Source organism: Heterodontus francisci, chromosome 6 (genome assembly GCF_036365525.1).
Source record: "Heterodontus francisci isolate sHetFra1 chromosome 6, sHetFra1.hap1, whole genome shotgun sequence".
NCBI classification, from domain to species: Eukaryota; Metazoa; Chordata; class Chondrichthyes; order Heterodontiformes; family Heterodontidae; genus Heterodontus; species Heterodontus francisci.
This window is the reverse complement of record NC_090376.1, coordinates 40994123-41015226: the sequence shown is the minus strand read 5'-3', so window position 1 is coordinate 41015226 and position 21104 is coordinate 40994123. Positions and strand designations below refer to the sequence as shown.

At 42.5% G+C, this 21104-nt stretch overlaps 1 protein-coding gene across 2 annotated transcripts in view; it reads left to right on the top strand.

The window, feature by feature from the left end:
- Positions 1–21104, top strand: part of b3glcta (beta 3-glucosyltransferase a) — a 281226-nt gene that overhangs the window by 90263 nt on the left and 169859 nt on the right. For both annotated transcript variants that reach the window (XM_068032825.1, XM_068032824.1), the window contains exon 5: positions 4176–4252. In XM_068032825.1, the coding sequence (XP_067888926.1) occupies positions 4176–4252 (77 nt within the window). The remainder of the gene's footprint in view (positions 1–4175; positions 4253–21104) is intronic.

The window sequence follows — 21104 nt, the reverse complement described above, 5'->3', positions numbered from 1 at the left end:
TGATTACTTGATTAGGAGGGAATACTGAATTGCTGTTTTTTTCAAAAAATATACTTTACTCATAATTTAAAAAGTGCATTATATAACAGTTCAAATTGGCATTATATAAAGTGTAATACGGTTCAATTTCTTTCAAACAGTACATGGCACTCTGAGGTGCCTCGCTATGCTTACAATTACAGGTTATATTATAAGCCTGATGGGGTTCCAGCCCCCCGGTATACTATGGCAGGAGGGCCTTAGATTGTGGCCTTTCCCCATTGAGCCTTTGTGGCAGCTGCCCCAAGCTTTATTACATCCCTCAGCATATAATGTTGGACCTTGGAATGTGCCAGTCTGCAACACTCGGACATGGACAGCTCTTTGCACTGGAAGACCAGCAAGTTACGGGCAGACCAAAGAGTGTGTTTCACTGAGTTGATGATCCTCCAGCAGGAATTGATGTTTTTCTTGGTGTGTGTCTCTGGGAATAGCCCATAGAGTACAGAATCCTGCGTTAAGGAGCTGCTCGGGATGAACCTCGACAAAAACTACTGCGTCTCTTTCCAGATCTTCTTTGCAAAGGCACATTCCAGTAGGAGGTGGTCGATGGTCTCTTCCCCACCGCAACCACCTCGAGGGCAGCGTGCAGAAGCAATGAGACTTCGTTTCTGCATGAAGGATCTGATGGGGAGGGCCTTTCTCACCACCAGCCAAGCTATGTCTTGGTGCTTAATTGGAAGTTCTATCACTGTTGAGTCAGCTGAACAGTCCACTTTGTTGGTTTCTAACTGTCCACCTGCATTCTCTGCTGGTGCCTGGCAAGCACCGGAACACCTGTACCAAGTGCCAGGACCTGGGATTTCCCGGTTGAGTGGGTATGAGAGGCAGGAATTTGGTCCCAACCCATGGGGGCAGGAACGGAGGCAGTTAGGCATGGAATTTCCCGACGCTGACCAGCGTGCTGGTTCCCCGCCATGGTCCCGACTACCGACCATTTTTCTGGAGGCCGAATCAGCCGAGGAATGGCTACCTGCCCGCAAGTGGCAGATAGCTTCATAAGTCAATTAAAGGTCATTTAAGGCCATTGATTAGACCAGTTGGCCTGCAGGCCCCCACGCCATTGGGAGCACAGCAGATGCCTGGAGGCAGCAGACTGAGGGAGCCACCTCTCCAGGATCACTTTGAGACCCCTCCCGTCCCTCCCACCCCCCAGACACCATACCTGCAGGCTGCCCTATGCCCTCCACAATGGTGGTCTGGCAGCTGTGGGGTATTTTTAATTTCAAATATTTTAGAAGTGCTGAGAGGGCACCTCAAGATGGAAGCTCCCTCTTTCTTCCTTTCGTGCAGTGGCAGGCTGCAGCTCCTTCAGTGCTGGAGGGCCTGCTAATGGCCCTCCAGCTTCAGGAGCCCGCCTGCTGTCATAATTAGATGGCGAGTGTGCCCGCTGGCCACTAATTGGCCAATCCAGCAAAAATCCCTGCAGATTGTTGCTCCTAACCCCAAATAGAAAAGCACTGATTATTAATGTAGTCTAATGAATTGCTTATCATTTACAGTCTTTGGAGAAGTAACATCAAAGTTTAATTTATTAGCATTTTAACCACCATTCAACTCTTTTTTAAGTGCATGAATATGCTTTGCTTTAAACCCACAAATTTAAATGAAACTCTTTTTCTTCCCAAATGATTTTGTTCACATAAGCACATAAAGGTAAGCCTTCGCCTTCTGCTCAGGAAAGGACATGTTTCGCGCAGCTTAAATAGTTTCTGGGATCAAATAGCTGATAATGAAGCAATCCATGTCACCTATGGCATAGCTAGATAGCATCCAGACTTGACCTGACAAGTGACAGGTAACATTCGTGCCAGATAAGTGTCAGTTAATGATTATCTCAAACAGGAGAAAGTCCAGTCACTTTTTCTTGACCTTTAACACACCATTATCACCAAGTCTTCACTATCAATAAGGTCACCATTTACCAGACAGGACCAGCCATATCAGCACAATAAGAGCAGTGCAGAGGCTGGGTATTCTACAATGAGTGGCTTATCTCCTGATCGCTCAAAGCATCTCTACCAAACTCAGTGTGGACTGAGATGGAATACGTACCACTTGTCTAAATGAATGCAGCCTTAACAACACATAGCCTCAACAGCATCCAGGATAGGGATGTTGAGTTGATTGTCATGCCTCTAAACAGGTCCAGTGCCTACCCCTCCCCCCTGTAATGATGCATGGTGATGTACGATCTATAGGATGCACTGTGGGAACTCACCAAGGTTACTTCAACAGAGCCTCCTTCATCTACAATATCTACCACCAAGAAGCATAATGGTGACCTTATTGATGGTGAAGACTTGGTGATAATGCCATGTCATGGGACCATCATCACCTCCAAGTTTCCATCCAAGTAACAAGCCATACAGAATTCGGCTTGTATTTTCCTTTTATAATTGTTTGTCAATATCCTGGAATTCCCTACCAAACCTTGTGGGAGAATCATCATCACAAGGACTACAGTGGTTCAAGGAGGAAACCTATCATGACCTACTTGAGGCAATTAGGGATGAGCAATAAATGTGATCTGTCCAACAGTGCCAAACCCCGAGGACAAATCTCAAAACATGGTGTCCGTTCCTTGTTTAAATTCCTGTTAAAATTAGTGAAGCAGTTTTCTTGGTCTTTATTTCTATCACAGCAACATGTAATGGTGCAGTTTGAAAAGGATAATGTTGAAGGCCGTTCCTTCAGCCATCTAGGCCCTAAGCTCTGGAATAGCCTCCCCAAACATCTTTACCTCTCTACCTCACTCTCCTTCTTTATTATGCTGCTTAAAGCCTACATCTTTGGCTAAGCTTTTGATTAGCTGTCCTAATGTCCCCTCCTTTGGCTCATTGTCAATTTGTGTCCGTGTGTGCTCATGTGAAGTGCCTGGTACTGTTTTACTTCAAAATTATTTTGTAGAAGTTTTTAGAAAAGAGAGAAAGATAGGTTTAGGGATTGAATTCCAGAGAATAGTGCCCAGATGTTTGAGGTTCTCAAGGCTCTGCCACAAATGATGGGGTATTGCATGAGTTGGCATGGTAGTGTTGGTTGGGGTGCAAGCAGAAAAGAGGGATATATGTCCAGGAATTTAAAGGTACAATATAAATGCAAGTTGCTGTTGTTGATTTTCTGCTAAGATAATGTTCATTACCAAAATGTTCAGAGGAATCTGCATTTTATAAAATTAACAAACTTAAAAAAATATCTTTGTTGCTTTGTGACTGAGCTTAAGGAAATTCAACCACTTTTTCAAATAAAGAGTCAAACTCTCAAGAGTTCCTGATTTGGAGATTTCCTTATGCATTTGGTAGGATCCGCATCAATAAAGTTCTGTTAAGACTACTATATTGAATTGCATTATTGAAGTTAATAACCTGGAGTTGTGACTATTGAAATAACTATGGTGTACTGCTGTAATTGTGCAGCTTTGGACCCCATGTTACTTTAACAAAAATAATAAATACTGATTTTTGCACAGGATCTATTTTTAAAAGTAAATTGTTGATAGGCAACAAATTTATCAGATTCACTTAAGATTTTTTACAACAAGGAACAAAAATTTGTATTTCTATAGCATCTTTATTGTAAAAAAAAAACTTTGCAGATAGAAGTAAGGAGAAACCAATGCCAAACCTAGAAAGGAGAACTTAGGAACGGTGACTGAAAGCTTGGCTGCAGTAATTATTTTGTAGAAGCTTTTAGAAAAGGGAGAAAGACAGGTTTAGGGATTGAATTCTAGAGAATAGTGCCCAGATATTTGAGGTTCTCAAGGCTCTGCCACAAATGATGGGGTATAAGGTGAGTTGGCATGGTGGTGTTGGTTGGGTGCAAGAAGAAAAGAGGGATATATGTCCAGGAATTTAAAGAGATAAAGTGGGACAAGTCCCTTGGCAGGATTTGAGGACAAACAGTAAAGGATTATTAGGTTTATATTTAGTGATATGACGAACTGCCGAATAATATTTACTTTTGAGCAAGTTGGGCCCGAAGTTTGTGCATCAGTGCTGTCAACCATGGTGAAACATTCATGGTTCAGACTGATCCATGAACAGCAGGATGGAGGTTTCAGTGGAAATGGTGCAGGGAGAAAAAGATATCATTTTCAATCTCATTTTAATTATATCCATCTTTTTCTTTCCTCATAGTATCTACCTACTGTGCTGCTTATTCATGAGTTAAGCAAGCATGAAGGAGCATGGACAATCATTCCCATAATACCACAGTAAGTATCCCATCTAATGCAGACAAAATCCATGAAAAATTGAATTGTTTCTGTTTATGGATAAGAGACTATGGTTGGAAGGATATTGTGTGTTAACATAGTTATTTTGTTTTGGAAGAATATAGTTTAAATAATTAAGTATCAGCTGATTTAAGGCATATTCCAAATGTTTTGTTGGAATCCATTTTTAAAATATGGAACAGTATTATCCACACATGTTGGTCCTGCAACCCAAAACATGCACACATCGTGGGTAAACACTTTGCAGATATGATTTTACTTAAGCAATTATACCCAGTTTACTGAGATCACAGCAGAGAATGGGATTGAATCTCAGCTGTGTTACAGTAGATCCTTGTTACATCAGGCTGTGCTTATATACCTGATTTTAACCCATGTGTTTGTGAAAGTGTTAACAAGACATACAATTTGCAGAAAGTACAATCTGTTCTATTTAATGGACAGTAACTTGTGTTTTGAAAAGGCAACTAAAATTTAATTAAAGCTCCCACTGGGAATTTGGCTGTGACTGCCATTGTCGATATTTTATCATAAAAACGTTAAGCTTCTTTAATTTATGAGCAACAATGAACTGAAGCAGGTTCCAAAAATGAAGTTGAACTAGTCTTATTTTGAATTTCAAGTCTCGATAATTTTCACGGGGTGCAGTTCAAATATTTTGTATAAATTCATTTATTGAAGTCTGCCCAAAGACAAAGGAAACCATATAGGAGCAAAATCATATTCTTTTTTCAAAAGTAAGAAATACCCATTTTTGTCAAAATAAATAAACCTCTGGTGGGAATGTATGCTTTTGAAATATGTGAAATCCTGAATGTGATTTTGTAAATGTTAATGAAAAAGTAGCAACCAAGTGTGATACACATGTAACAGAACTTCTTTAACATTTTACAAATAGCTAATGACTAACTTAACCAGTATATGCTGAAAGATTCAGTAATCCAGCTGTGGAGTGAGCAACTTTATTAGAAAATGGCTCAATGTCACTAGAGAAAATTCTACATTATCTGCGAGACAATGATTATCTTCAGGTATAGGAGCAGTCCTGATTGTCCTCAAAAATGGTTTGAATTCTCTCATTCTTATAAATATGATTGTCAAAATAATAATACCTATCTTTCTAAAATAGAAAAAAGTTGTTAAAGAACATTTTATTCATTATGTGATTTAAAACTTAGCCAATATCTGCTACCTGCACCTAACATTCCAAAATTTGGTGTATTTTTTTATTGGTTTATGGGATTGAGCATCCCTGGCAAGGTCAGCAATTGTTCTCTATCGTTAATTGTTCTGGAGAAGGTGGTGGTGAACCGTCTTCATGAACCGCTGCAGTCCATGTGGGGTAGGTACACCCACAGTACTGTTAGGAAGGGAGTTCCTGGATTTTGACCCAGCAACAGTGAATGAACGGCAATATAGGCCAAGTCAGGATGGTGTGTGGCGTGGAGGGTAGCCTGCAGGTGGTGGTGTTCCCATACGTCTGCTGCCGTCATCTTTCTTGGTGGTAAAGGTCTTGGGTTTGGAAGATGCAGGTGAAGGAAGCTTGGCGAGTTGCTGCAGTGCATCTTGTAGATGGCACACACTGTTGCCGCTGTGCGTCAGTGGTAGAGGGAGTGAATGTTGAAGGTGGTGCCGATCAAGCGGGCTGCTTTGTCCTGGATGGTGTCGAGCTTCTTGAGTGTAATTGGAACTGCACTCTGTAATATTATTTGTTCATTTGGTATCTGATCTATTGTGAGACCCACAGGACTGCAAGTAATATCTGAAGAAAACGTGGGTTTTTATTATAACTTAACTCGAACATATGTATATATATATATATATATATATATATATATATATATATATACACAAAATATAAATATACAGCTACTGCTGGAGCAAACCAATACATAGCTTACTGTGTTGGGTTATACCCACAACTCCCTGCTTATGTGTGGCGTGATATCACTTCCTCTGGTGATATTCACTTACAGCTTCTAGAGGTGGCCCTCTTAAGGTCTTGCCACAACATCCTCCTTTTTACCAAAGGAAAAAACATACGTACAATAAACAATTATGTTGCGGTTTGGACCAACTCTACATGATTAACAGAAAATGTTATTTACAAGTAAGCAAGTTTAATACTCTCTAAAATGTAGAGGAGGTTTGCTTATTCATCCCGAACTTGTTATAGTAAACCTCTTCCCAGAGCTGAACTTGTCTTGACGATTCCGCTGAGATTCTGGTGACTCAGAATTCAGGTTAACATGTTTTTCTTCTGTGCCCGTAGCCTCTGTACATTCATCTTCAGACTTACCTTTGAACGTGTTCGCGATGCCACAGAGTTGTCACATGTAGTGTTGTCATTCAGTGCTCTGAGTTGTCTTTGGTTCTGTCTGAGAATTGCACCATTGGGTGTCTGGACTTTGTACAATCTGGGCTGGTTGCATATCCTCACAAACTCTGCAGGATAGCAAGTTCCCGACACATGATTGAGGACTCTCACCTTCTGTCCTACTCGCAATCGAGCTAATTCTGGTCCTGCTTGCCTGTCATATGATGCCTTCATCTTCCCTTGTTTAAACAAAAGTATATCCTTCACTCTGGAAAACTTAGAGATGATGATGACTGGGCACAGTAGTTCTTACCTGCCTTCTAAACATAACTCTGCGGCGACAGTAAGCCCATGTCCGATGGAGTAGCTTTAGGTGCAACATTACAACCTTGAGATCTTGTCCTGTCAGTCTCAGTTTAAAATTAGCAATTAGATGATGCGCACCATGCGTTCAGCCATGCTGTTGGACTTTGAATAATGCGGCGACGATGTCACATGATGGACTCCCCACCAGGCACACATGTCTTGGAATGGTTTTCTTGCATATTGTGGCCCATTATCGGAGATTATATCTTCTGGCACACCAAAGAGGCTGAACAGAGTACTGACCACATCAGCAACCACTGCACTTGGCTTATCTTGTATCTGCCTGATGATCGCAAACTTGGTGAAATAATCTGTGACAAGGAGGAAATCATCATCTTGAATGTGAAATAAATCTCTGCTGATTTTCGTCCGTCGATGTGAAGGTGTTTGATGTGGAATCATGGGATCCTTCTGTTAATCTGGCTGTCAGCTTTGATATGCTTCACAGGATTTCACCACCATCTCAACATTACTGCTGATTCCTCGCCAGTAGACCAACTCTCTAGCAAGGCGTCTGGTACATTCTATTCTTAAATGCCCTTGATGCAGTTGGGTTAGAATACCAGAACGCAGAGCTTCGGGTATCAGGACCTATTTCCCTTTGTAAATCACCCCTTGTGACATACCAAGCTTGTCTCGATATGGCTAGAAACAGCGTAGATGTTTGATTACTTGTGTGGGTTCAGGCCATCCTTCCACAATTACCATCCACAACAACAATAGGGTAGGGTCACATGCCATCTCATCACTTATTTTCTTGCATTTGTGGGGTCCAAAACTCATGAGGTTGATCTTCAGGACATCTTCAATCTCAGTATCCACACCATGGACATGCGAATCTAGCATGACATCTGCATCTTTATTCAGGTTAGGCAGCCTGCTAAAGGTGTCCGATGTGACCATTTTGCTGTACGGTTTATATCGGATGTCACAATCCTAACCCTGGACCTTCACCAAAAGTCTCTGCAACTGTGGAGCAGCACTCCTAAGTGGTTTGTGCCAAATGGTTTCAAGTGGCTTATGGTCAGTCTCCACAGTAAAATGTTTTCCGAACAGGTAGGTGTGAAACCTAGTGATACCAAAAACCAGAGCTAAGGTTTCACATTTGATGTTCGAGTAATTGGATTGGGTTAGTGACAAACTCTTGGCTGCAAAGGCGATTGGCTTTCATTCCTGCATGATGCAGGCGCCTAATCCCTTCTGGGATACATTGGCCTTGAGCGTGGTCTCTTTGGCTGGGTTGTAATACTGTAGCACGCTGTCTTCACTTGACAGAGCTAACTTTAAGGACTCAAACACCTGCTGGTGGTCTCTCTGCCACAAGGGATATCGTTAAGCAGCAGTTCCCTAAGTGGTGCTGCTTGCTTGGCAAAAGTGGGGATGTATGAGACCAAAATGATGAACAGCCCTAGACACCGTTGTAGGTCTTCCCGTCCTGAGGAGTTGGCATTGCTCTAACATCTTCAATCTTATCTAGGTCTGGACGTATTCCTGTAGCGGAATATATCGACCCAAAGAAGTTGACTTGCCAACGTTGACCTGGCACTTCTTGCTATTAAACACAAGATCCTCACGACGAGCAGCCAGCATTAGCAAAAGCAAGTTTTGGTCATGCTATACATTGGCCTGGGACACTTTCCATTATCCTGTCCATGTATTGGAAAATGTCCTGACTGACGCACAGACCAAACCGTAACCATCTGAAACAGTATCTCCCGAATGGCGTTCTAAAAGTTGTGAGTAGCTGGGACCTCTTGGCTAAGTGGACAGACCAGTGGCCATGCTTCGCATTCAGCTTTGAAAAATACTTTGCAGCAGTAAACTTATGATTCAGCTCCTCCAGGCTCGGGATTTTATGCGGGCATCTCTTGAGGGCTAAATTCAGTTGTTGCAGATCTAAGCAATTCCTTAGATTAACGTCTTTCTTCAACGCGCAAGTAGTGGAGCTGCAACAATTGGAATGCTGGTGCACTCGGTGGATGATTCAATTGTGCTCCATCTCATCCAGCTGCTCTTTAAGCTTCTCTTGAATGTGCATGCTGCACTTCCTAGGCACATCAATAGTAGGAACTGCATCCTCCCTCACGTGCAATATGGCATCACCCTTGAAATCACCAATTGCATCAAACCTGTCTGGATAAAGTTTTAGGTCTCTAACTGACTCAGTGCACTCCATTGCAACCTTCTGTACTCACGTATTGCCTACTGTACTCAAGAGTTTCAACACTTCCCGGGGTCCTGTCTGTACTCTCTGCCTGAATCTTCAGCCTCTCCAGTTTGGCAATCGGCTGTTTCTTGTTCTCTCTTGGTGTGTTTTCAGAAAAAATCAAATGTTGCCACAATGTAATATTTGGTGGTCTTCAGAAAAACATGTCCCAAACATTGCCACCATGTAGTATTACTTATTCCTTTGCCATTTGAACTATTATAGGACTCACAGGACAGCAAGTAACATCCAAAGAAAATATGGGTTTCTATTATAACTTAACTAGAAGATATAAATACATACAGCCACTGTAGGAGCACACCAATACACAGCTTACTCTGTCGGGCTACACCCACAACTCCCTGGTCATGTGCGACGTGATAACATTTCCTCCAGTGATCTTCACTTACAGCTTCTTAAGGTGTCCACTTAAGGTCTTCCCACGACACACTCATCCAGGCAAGTGGAGAGTATTCCATCACACTCCTGATTTGTGCCTTGTAGATGGTGGACAGGCTTTGGGGAGTCGAGAGGTGAGTTATTTGCCGCAGAATTCCCAGCCTCTGACCTGCTTTTGTAGCCACAGTATTTATATGGTTGGTCCAGTTAAGTTTGTGGCCAATGGTAACCCCCCTGGATGTTGATGGTGGGGATTCAGCAATGGTGATGCTGTTGAATACCAAGGGGAGATGGCTAGATTCTCACATGTTGGGGATGGTCATTGCTAGGCACTTGTATGGCACAAATGTTGCTTCCCACTTATCAGCCCAAACCTGAATGTTTTCCAGGTCTTGCTGCATGCAATCATGGACTGTTTCAGTATCTGAGGAATTCTGAATGGCACTGAACACTGTGCAATCATCAGCGAATGTTCCCACTTTATGATGGAGGGAAGGTCATTCATGAAGCAGCTGAAGATGGTTGGGCCCAGAACACTATCCTGAGGAACTCCTGCAGTGATGTCCTGGGGCTAAAATGATTAGCCTTCAACAAACACAATGATCTTCCTTTGTGTTAAGTATGACTCCAGCCAGTGGAGAGTTTGTCCCCATTCCCCATTGACTTCAAATTTGCTAGGGCTTCTTGTTGGTTAAATGCTGCTTTGATATCAAAGGCAGTCACTTTCATCTCATCTCTGGAACTCAGCTCTTTTGTCTTTGTTTGGTCCAAGGTTGTAATGAGGTCTGGAGCTGAGTGTCCCTGGTGGAACCCAAACTGATCATCTGTGAACAGGTTGTTGTTGAGTAAGTGCCACTTGGTAGCACTGTTAGCGACACCTTCCATTACTTTGTTGATGATTGAGTGTAGATTGATGGGTTGATAAATAGCTGGATTGGATTTGTCCTGCTTTTTGTGGATAGGATGTACATCCACATTGTTGGGTAGATGCCAATGTTGTAGCTGTAGTGAAACAGCTTGGCTTGATTTTGAAAATAATTTACATAATTAAAATGTTAATAAATAGCAATAAATTTATGTGTAACAATAGAATGTCTCCCAAAGCATCAGTTATCTCACCTTAAATAAAAACAAGAAATGCTGGAATCACTCAGCAGGTCTGGCAGCATCTGTGGAAAGAGAAGCAGAGTTAACGTTTCGGGTCAGTGACCCTTCATCGGAACTGGCAAATATTAGAAAAGTCACAGGTTATAAGCAAGTGAGGTGGGGATGGGGCAAGAGATAACAAAGGAGGTCTAGATTGGACCAGGCCACATAGCTGACCAAAAGGTCACGAAGCAAAGGCAAACAATATGTTAATGGTGTGTTGAAAGACAAAGCATTAATACAGATTAGGTGTAAATACACTGAATATTGAACAGCAGCAAGTGCAAACCTGAAAAAAAACAGTGGGTAAGCAAACTGAACAAACAAAGATGAAATGAAATAAATGCAAAAAAAAGATTGTAAAAAATGTAAAAAAGAATGTGAAAAAAAAAGAGGAAGAAAAAATAACTAAAAATGAAAGTAAAATGGGGGGCTGTCATGCTCTGAAATTATTGAACTCAATGTTCAGTCCGGCAGGCTGTAGTGTGCCTAATCGGTAAATGAGATGCTGTTCCTCGAGCTTGCGTTGATGTTCACTGGAACACTGCAGCAATCCCAGGACAGAGATGTGAGCATGAGAGCAGGGGGGAGTGTTGAAATGGCAAGCAACCGGAAGCTCAGGGTCCTGCTTGCGGACTGAGCGGAGATGTTCCGCAAAGCGGTCACCCAGTCTGCGCTTAGTCTCCCCAATGTAGAGGAGACCACACGGTGAGCAGCGAATACAGTATACTACATTGAAAGAAGTACAAGTAAATCGCTGCTTCACCTGAAAGGAGTGTTTGGGTCCTGGGATAGTGAGGAGAGAGGAGGTAAATGGGCAGGTATTAAACCTCCTGCGATTGCAGGGGAAGGTGCCCTGGGACGGGGACGAGGTGGTGGGGGTAATGGAGGAGTGGACCAGGGTGTCGCGGAGGGAACGATCCCTTCGGAATGCTGACAGGGGAAGGGAGGGGAAGATGCGACTGGTAGTGGCATCACGCTGGAGGTGGCGGAAATGGCGGAGGATGATCCTTTGGAGGCTGGTGGGGTGAAAAGTGAGGACAAGGGGAACCCTGTCACGGTTCTGGGAGGGGAAGGGGTGAGGGTAGAGGTGCGGGTTCCGATGAAGGGTCACTGACCCAAAACGTTAACTCTGCTTCTCTTTCCACAGATGCTGCCAGACCTGCTGAGTGATTCCACCATTTCTCTTGTTTTTATTTCAGATTTCCAGCATCCGCAGTATTTTGCTTTTATTTTAGTTATCTCACCTTAGTTGTTTTACAATTATAAATCAGCAATCCAAGCATAAATTACTGATTAATCATGATCTCGATAATTGCATTAACACCTACATTTTATTTTGTAAACATTGACCCATAATTTGCTCTCTAATAACGGAGAGGCTAATTGCACTCACTTTTATTAATGTTAAAATGCTACAGCAAATTCAGGTGAGGACAAATACAACGTTAAACACTGCAATTCAAAAGTTGCTATCCAAAGGGCGCCGCTCTGCCATTAACTTCATGAAAACAGCATCTCACTGTCTGCCTCACCATTGAAATGCATGTGAAATTGCTGTACTTGTGCGGTAGATACAAACTCAACTCACCACAGAAGGATTTATGAAGTCATTTCAAGTCTAAATATCCTTTTAAATACATGATAAATGTTAATTACTGTCAGTCAACCTTTCTGTCACTGAAAAGTGCCTATGACAAGTGTGGAGTCACATTTGTGCAGGTTTTAATTGTTGTTGGAGTTTTAAAAAATATAATTTTTTATATACATTTCTATCCTTTTTTTTCTCTCTCTTAATCCAGTCTTTTCCTTTCTTTATTTCTCTTTCTGTACCTGATTTGACAGCACATTGTGGCCAATTAGCTTTTTCCCTTGTCACATCTCCGAAATTTCTCCAAGCACTCCAAATGCACACACAAATTATTTGAAACATGGGAGAAATGTTCACAGTAAATCCCTAAAAAATGTATGAAATTAATAGCCAGTTTTTGGTATTGGTTGGGAAGGTTTGTTGACAAAGGCAACAGAAGAACCCCCTGTTCTTCAGATACTTTCAAGTTCACTTGAAGGGCTTCAGTTTAACATCCAATTCAAATGATGATACTTCCAACAAAGCAGCACTCGCTGTATTAGCCTACATTACAGCTTGAAGTCCTGGAATAATGCTTGACAAGAAAGAAGGAAAGTGTTTGGTGGGGGAAGGCTTATGGTATTTACATTTCAATTTACAATTACAGAACCTGAAAAGGAATAGGGACCACCGAATGGCTGAACTTGAATACCTGCTGTAGAGCAAATACTATATGGGAAATTCTTAGTGTGCAAGTTTTTAAACTGCCTATCCTTTTTTTCAATTTATTGACAGTAGAACAAATATATAAGCTTAAAATACAGCAGATCTACAGTTTTTTCTGCATAGTACAGGAAATTCAGCTTGATAGTTAATGTTCCTCATATTGTGTACAAGCAGAGAAAAGTTTTCCAAATATGCAGGATACAGGTCCGCATCTGAAAACAACGGGCTGAATTTTCAGGCCCTGCTAGGAGCAGGCACTGAGGCAGACGGGGCCCAAAAATACTGGCGCCAGCTGGTTTTGAGAAGCCGTTCCCAGGACCAGCAATGTTTACCAGGGCGGGACAGGCCAATTAAGGTTGTTAAAGAGTTCAATATGAACTTATTAAAGGGAATGGATGAAGGGAACACAGGTCTGAGGAAGGAAGCTGAAGGAAGGCATGGACAGAGTGGGGAGCTAGTCATGGCCACCCCAGAGAATTACCTTGGTCCTATAAGAGGGTCAAAAGCACAGAGGGGGACTCTATCTTTGGGACAGAGGTGCCCTTAGCACTGTGCAGGTGGTGGGGGGAGTGGGCAGTCAGCACTCGGGCATTGAACAGGGTTGTCACCTGCCTGCCATTGCGGGAGCAGAAGAGGAGGGGACAAGGCTGCCAATCACAGTAGGATGGCCACCTATCCATTAGGAAGGCTGCAGCTGCAATAGGGACACAACTGTAAGAATTTCGGCCCAGTGGCGATGAGGGGCAACACCCTCCGCAGGTAGGGTGGAAGCCCAAGCAGTATGAGGGAACGGGAGAGCAAAGAGGGGAGGAAGGCAATGGAGGCCATATCCCCAAAGTAGGATTTACCACCGAAGATGGAGCTATCCAGAGATGCAGTGCCATAGGTGACTCTAACTCTTCAGGCAGATGGTCACAGACATCTGTGCAGCTTGTCACCGAAGACCTTGTACCTCGCACCATTGGTCATCATGCCCTGCCAGTAACCATCAAAGTCACTGTGGCCTTGAACTTCTTTGTTTCTGGTTTCTTCCAAGGATCAGCTGTGGACCTTAGTGGCATCTTGCAAATGGCAGCACACCACTGCATCTTGCAGGCCACTGATGCTCTCTTTGCCAGAGCTGGGCATTCAGTTCATGACAGATGTGACCTCGCAGGCACAGAGGGCAGTGGGTTTCAGCACCATTACTGGATTCCCCCAGGTGCAGGGCATCATCGATTGCACCCATGTGGCCATTCAGGTACCCAGTGACCACCCAGTCACATTCACCAAGAGGAAGGGCTTCCACTCCTTCAATGTTTAACTGGTCTGCAACCACAACAAGAACTTCTTCCATGTGTGTGGTCGATTTCCTGGCAGCTGCCATGACTTCCTCATCCTCCTGCAGTCCACACTGTCTCAGATATTCACTCCAACCCCCAAAGTCCATGGATAGATCCTAGGGGACTTCCCTTGAAGAGATGGCTACTGACCCCTCTGCGAGAGCCCCAGACAGAGGCAGGGAAACGCTACAACCAATACCTCCTGTTCACTAGGCCAACCATTGAGCAGGCCAGCGGGCTTCTGAAGATGCGATTTTGATGCCTGGACCCCCAATTGTATGGCGCCCTCCAATCCCTTCCTGCAAGGGTCTCGGTCTGTTGTGTTCTCCATAACATGGTCTTCCAGAGAGATGTGGACCTTGAGGATGGTGAGGCTTTAAAAGGAGACAGCTCATCGGGGGAAGAGCAGGAAGAGGAAGTGCAGGTAGAGGGAGATGACGCTGAACAGAGATGTGCCCTGGCTGCACAAAGATGACTGTACACAGCTCTGGGTGCAAAGGGCTCATGAGGATGGCATGATTGTCAGGGATCATCTGATTCAGGAGCATTTCACCTGAGTCTCTCTGACCACAGGAAGTGAGTCTGAGATACCTGTGCTAACACATCCATAGAAGACACAGCCTGGAACATCTAATTACTTATTGCCAATGAAGGAAGCACAATCTGCCCAGAGGCTTTGTTCTCACCATGGAGGATCCCGTTATCTCTTTCACCACCTCATACTGCTTTTTCTGTCTCACAGCAATAAAAGGAGTCCCAGATGTGTGGCTTAATTTGTCATTATTTATATAGTACGAAGAGAAGAAAACAGTAGACAGAGACAGTAAGAACCCACCCCAGTGACCCACTTAGTACTTTGCACTATGCGGTGGCCGCTGTGCTCGGCCACCCCTACGCTTTGCTCCCCTCATAGCCTCAGAGGCTTGAGGCTGAGATGCATGTAGCAGTCATCCTCATTGTGGAGGTGCCCATGGGGGCATCTCCAGAGGTTGCTGCACCTGCATCATTGTCGGGTCAGCCTCTGTTACTTGGCCTTGCTGCACAAATGGTGCACAGAGTTGTCAAGAAGGCTGAGGATGATGAAGACGTTCTGTGAGGGGTAGCACCCTCATCCTCCTCCGTGACATCCTCAGCCCTAGGTGGGTGCACCGGATGCCTTGAGGAGGACACCAGCTGACGAATACCATCCTTCAGAATGAAAAGCAACCATTTACTATGATTCGCAGTTGTCTGTCCTTAAGCCAATTTTTTTTATCCAATTGGATACTGACTCTTCTATTCCATTAGCCTCAATTTTGTTAACCAGCCTTTTATGTGGCACCTTATCAAATGCTTTCTTAAAATCCATATAAACAACATCCACTGCATTCCCTTCATCAACCTTCTAAGTATATCTTATAATAAAGGCAAAAAAACCTTGATTTTTTTTGTTTCTCTTTTTCATAGGGGTTTGTTCTGACCACATACCATTTTATAAACAATTTATAAACAACACTTTATAAACAACAAACTATTTTGTTGTGACTGTAACTACAATGCATCCTTGTAGTCTAGGAATTTAGCAATAGAATATTGCCCTGCAAAAGAAAGGCATCTACCGTTCATGATGCAGATGCCCACAGAATTTTGTGAGCTTTTGAGCTGCAACCTATGGTCATTGGGTATCTGATACAACGTGGCATTGTCTACAGGGGATCTGGAACCTATGAGAACAGGGCAAGCAACAGCATATTTCTTCAACCAATCAGATTGAAGAATCCTCACTGAAACACGCAGTGTCTAAACCAGGAATTGTAAGTTAGAATGTTTAATTCAATGTAAAATCATGCACAGGAAATGAAATTAATCTATTATGTGGTACCTTATCAAAGGCTGTTTGGAAATCTAGATATTTTATATTTTATATTATATTTTCCCTTGTCTGCTCTCTTTGTTACCCCTTCAAAGAATTTAATGAGGTTGGTCAAGCAAGGCTTTCCCTTTTGAAATCCGTGCTAACTATTCGTTATTATATTTTTGATTTCTAGATTTTTTTTTTAAAGTTCTCCTTTAGTAGGAATTCCATTAATTTTCCTTTTTAATGATGTTAAGTTGATTGGCTTATAGTTCCCTGGACATGATCTATCTGCCTTCCTATTTATTTTTTGACTTCTCTCACAGTCTGTTTGTATTTCTCCTTGTCTTTGTCTCCTCTGCTGTTCATATACTTAATGTGCACCTCTTTTCTTACCTTCATTTTTACTTTTTTTCATTATTCATCTACAATGTCTCTTAGAAGAATATATTTTTCCTGGGCTCTATTAAAGACAGTTTCCCATTCCAGTTCAACATCATTATTTGTTACTATTTTTATCCATTTTATTTTCCCAAGTTCTATTCTCAACCCCTCAAAATCACCTTTTCTGCAATCTGTTACTCTGGCCTTTTGTCATACTTATGTCCTTCTCAATTATTATCCCAAACCGTATTATATCATGGCCACAATTGCCTAAATGTTCCCCTACTTATATTTCTCTTACCTACTTTGGTTCATTCCCCATTACCCAAATCCAGTAACGAATCCTCCCTTGTCAGGCTGCTTACGTACCTGGGTTAGAAAGGAATCCTGCACATATTGTAGGCAATCTATTCCCTTACCCTTTTTACCTACCTCTTCTGGTGAATTAATTTTGGGGTAGTTGAAATCCACCATGATTTTTATTCTGTGCTTGTTACTCATTTCCCTAATTTGTTTGCATGCTTTCCTCCATCTCACTTTCACTATTAGGTGGTCTGTAGACTCGTTTTTTTTTTAATCTATCCACATGGATTCTATTTCTATCTTACTTATGGCTGCATTACTTTTTTCTAGTGCCATTATGTTATCTCTAACAAGTACAGCTATTCCACCTGCCCCCTTTTCTCACTCTGTAATTTCTAATTATGTTGTACGCTGAAATGTTTAATTCTCAGTTCTGCTTTTGCTGTAGCCATGTCTCAGTAATCTCGATTATATCTGGTTTCCCGCAATGTATTATTGCCTTCAGTTCCCGTGTTGTGTTATAGATGTCAGCTGTGTCTCAATTGTTGGCACTCTCGCCTCTGATTCAGAAGGTTGTGGGTTCAAGTCCCACTCGAGGATTTCAGCACAAAAATCTAGGCTAGCATTCCACTGCAGTAATGAAGGAGTGCATTATTGGAGGTGCCATCTTTCGGATGTGATGTTAAACCGAGGCGTTGTCTGCCTTTTCAATTGGATGTAAAAAATCCCATGGAACTAATTTGAAGAAGAACAATGGCGTTATCCCTGGTGTCCTGGCCAATACTTATCCCCCAATTCATATCACGATAAACAGATAATCTGATCATTATCACATTGCTGCTCGTGGAACCTTGCTGTGCGCAAATTGGCTGCCATGTGTCCTACATTACAATAGTGACTACACTTTAAAAGAATTTCATTGCTGTTAAGTGTTTTGGAACATTCTGAGGTCTTGAAAAGCGTTTTTATAATGGATACCGTGTACAGTGCTGCACAGACAGTAATGTGGAGAAGCAGGGCATATTGGATAGTAGCGTCCTGATTTCCACGCTTTACTGTACATGCGTGGACATCAAAATTTGCGATTCGATATACTGCATAATAATGATGAGTGCAATAGCTTCATCGTTATTCCTACCCCAAAATCTGCACCATTATCTTCAGTGTTTCATTCATTTAGTTTAAGCTATGATTTGGATTTTAAAAAGCGTAAATGATATAGCTATTTATTTCATTTGTCTATTAGGTGTGAAGTTACAACTAAAATAATTGCTCTAGAAATCTTTTTTTTTACCATTTTGAAGTATTGAAATTGCTTAGAATTACATACAATAAACAGCACAGAAACATGTCATTTGGCCCAATTAGTAAGTACTGGTGATTATACTTGGCACAAGTCTTCTCCCATTTCATCTACTTATTATGACCAGGTGAATAGGGTTCCCTCTCAGCCTTCACCTGGTCTAACCATAACAGGGTTTAATTTTAAACACTATGTTTTTTTAGCTCCCCCTTACTGAATGCTTGTTCACCAATTTCCAATTATAAGACAGAGAAACTAGCCAAACAGGTTTTCTTAGATTTAAAGAAAAAAGGCTGAGCTATATTAAACTTAATCTCTAATTCGGTCAATGCCTACGGATACGCGAAATGCCCATACGAACATGCATATGCGATACACATGCAGATAGGGACAAAAAAGAGCAGAAGAAATAAAGTGGAAAAGTTTGAGGCAATATCCAAAGATGGATTTGTCATTGTCGACAGGAATAGTGCCGGAAGACTGGAGGATAGCAAATGTTGTCCCCTTGTTCAAGAAGGGGAGTAGAGACAGCCCTGGTAATTATAGACCTGTGAGCCTTACTTCGGTTGTGGGTAAAATGTTGGAAAAGGTTATAAGAGACAGGGTTTATAATCATCTTGAAAAGAATAAGTTCATTAGCGATAGTCAGCACGGTCTTGTGACGGGTAGGTCGTGCCTCACAAACCTGATTGAGTTTTTCGAGAAGGTGACCAAACAGGTGGATGAGGGTAAAGCAGTGGATGTGGTGTATATGGATTTCAGTAAGGCATTTGATAAGGTTCCCCATGGTAGGCTATTGCAGAAAATACGGAAGTATGGGGTTGAAGGTGATTTAGAGCTTTGGATCAGAAATTGGCTAGCTGAAAGAAGACAGAGGGTGGTGGTTGATGGCAAATGTTCATCCTGGAGTTTAGTTACTAGTGGTGTACCGCAAGGATCTGTTTTGGGGCCACTGCTGTTTGTCATTTTTATAAATGACCTGGAAGAGGGTGTAGAAGGGTGGGTTAGTAAATTTGCGGATGACACTAAGGTCGGTGGAGTTGTGGATAGTGCCGAAGGATGTTGTAGGGTACAGAGGGACATAGATAGGCTGCAGAGCTGGGCTGAGAGATGGCAAATGGAGTTTAATGCGGAAAAGTGCGAGGTGATTCACTTTGGAAGGAGTAACAGGAATGCAGAGTACTGGGCTAATGGGAAGATTCTTGGTAGTGTAGATGAACAGAGAGATCTTGGTGTCCAGGTGCATAAATCCCTGAAGGTTGCTACCCAGGTTAATAGGGCTGTTAAGAAGGCATATGGTGTGTTAGACAAAAACAAGAAATGCTGGATTCACTCAGCAGGTCTGGCAGCATCTGTGGAAAGAGAAGCAGAGTTAACGTTTCGGGTCAGTGACCCTTCTTCGGAACTGACCCGAAACGTTAACTCTGCTTCTCTTTCCACAGATGCTGCCAGACCTGCTGAGTGAATCCAGCATTTCTTGTTTTTGTTTCAGATTTCCAGCATCCGCAGTATTTTGCTTTTATAATATGGTGTGTTAGCTTTTATTAGTAGGGGGATCGAGTTTCGGAGCCACGATGTCATGCTGCAGCTGTACAAAACTCTGGTGAGACCGCACCTGGAGTATTGCGTGCAGTTCTGGTCATCGCATTATAGGAAGGATGTGGAAGCTATGTAAAGGGTGCAGAGGAGATTTACTAGGATGTTGCCTGGTATGGAGGGAAAGTCTTACGAGGAAAGGCTGAGGGACTTGAGGTTGTTTTCGTTGGAGAGAAGGAGGAGGAGAGGTGACTTAATAGAGACATATAAGATAATCAGTGGGTTAGATAGGGTGGATAGTGAGAGTCTTTTTCCTCGGATGGTGATGGCAAACACGAGGGGACATAGCTTTAAGTTGAGGGGTGATAGATATAGGACAGATGTGAGAGATAGTTTCTTTACTCAGAGAGTAGTAGGGGCGTGGAACGCCCTGCCTGCAACAGTACTAGACTCGCCAACTTTAAGGGCATTTAAGTGGTCATTGGATAGACATATGGATGAAAATGGAATAGTGTAGGTCAGATGGTTTCACAGGTCGGCGCAACATTGAGGGCCGAAGGGCCTGTACTGCGCTGTAATATTCTAATTCTAATTCTAATGGTTTTGGTTCCTGTTCTTCGAGCTCACTGTAAAGTCCTTGATGTAGGTAGGTCTTGCTTTTCGTTGGGACCCAGTGTTCTTCTTAAACCTTGTTCGATGTAGGAGACTTTTCTCTCTTGAAGTTCTTGTGACCTCAATGGGTCCAGAGGCTTGTGAGAAAGCGATGGGAGCAGTCAGGAGATGTTTCCTCACTCCAAGAGCAAACTGTCTTTCTGAGTTCAAAAGCTCTATGGCTTGTTCAGAAAACCCTGGACCAGCCAGTTAGTCATGTGACCAGCTGGTTTAACCAGTCCTGGCTTTTGTGGATTGTATCACCTCAGCAGTCTCTGGAATGCTCTTCCTTACACCTTCAATGTCTGGTGATAAAAACCATTGTGGGTTGAATGTGACAGAGAATGGTTCTTTGTCTCCACAAGCACTGTCTGTTAGTATGCAAATGTTTTTCAACTAAGTGTCTGGCAGCCCTTGTAACAGGCCTTTTCTTCCCAGCAACAGTTTAAAATCAATGTTCACATGACAAAATTAATATGCCTTATTCTAGGCCGGTGGGGGCCTGCATGACATACTTCATATCAGCCTTTCAGCATATCGTTCTATTTCCTTTGCTATCATGTACTCATGCGGTTTTCTTTTGAAAGCATCTAAGCTGCTTGCCTCAGCCACTTTGTGTTCTGGCAAATTCCAGACTCTCATTTATTAAATGATATTTCAATATATCACATGTAGTGTTTCATTTAAATAAAACAATAACACTTCATTTTATGTAACAGCAGTGCCTTCTTTTAGTGATGCTGCAAAATACAATAACAAACCCCCATG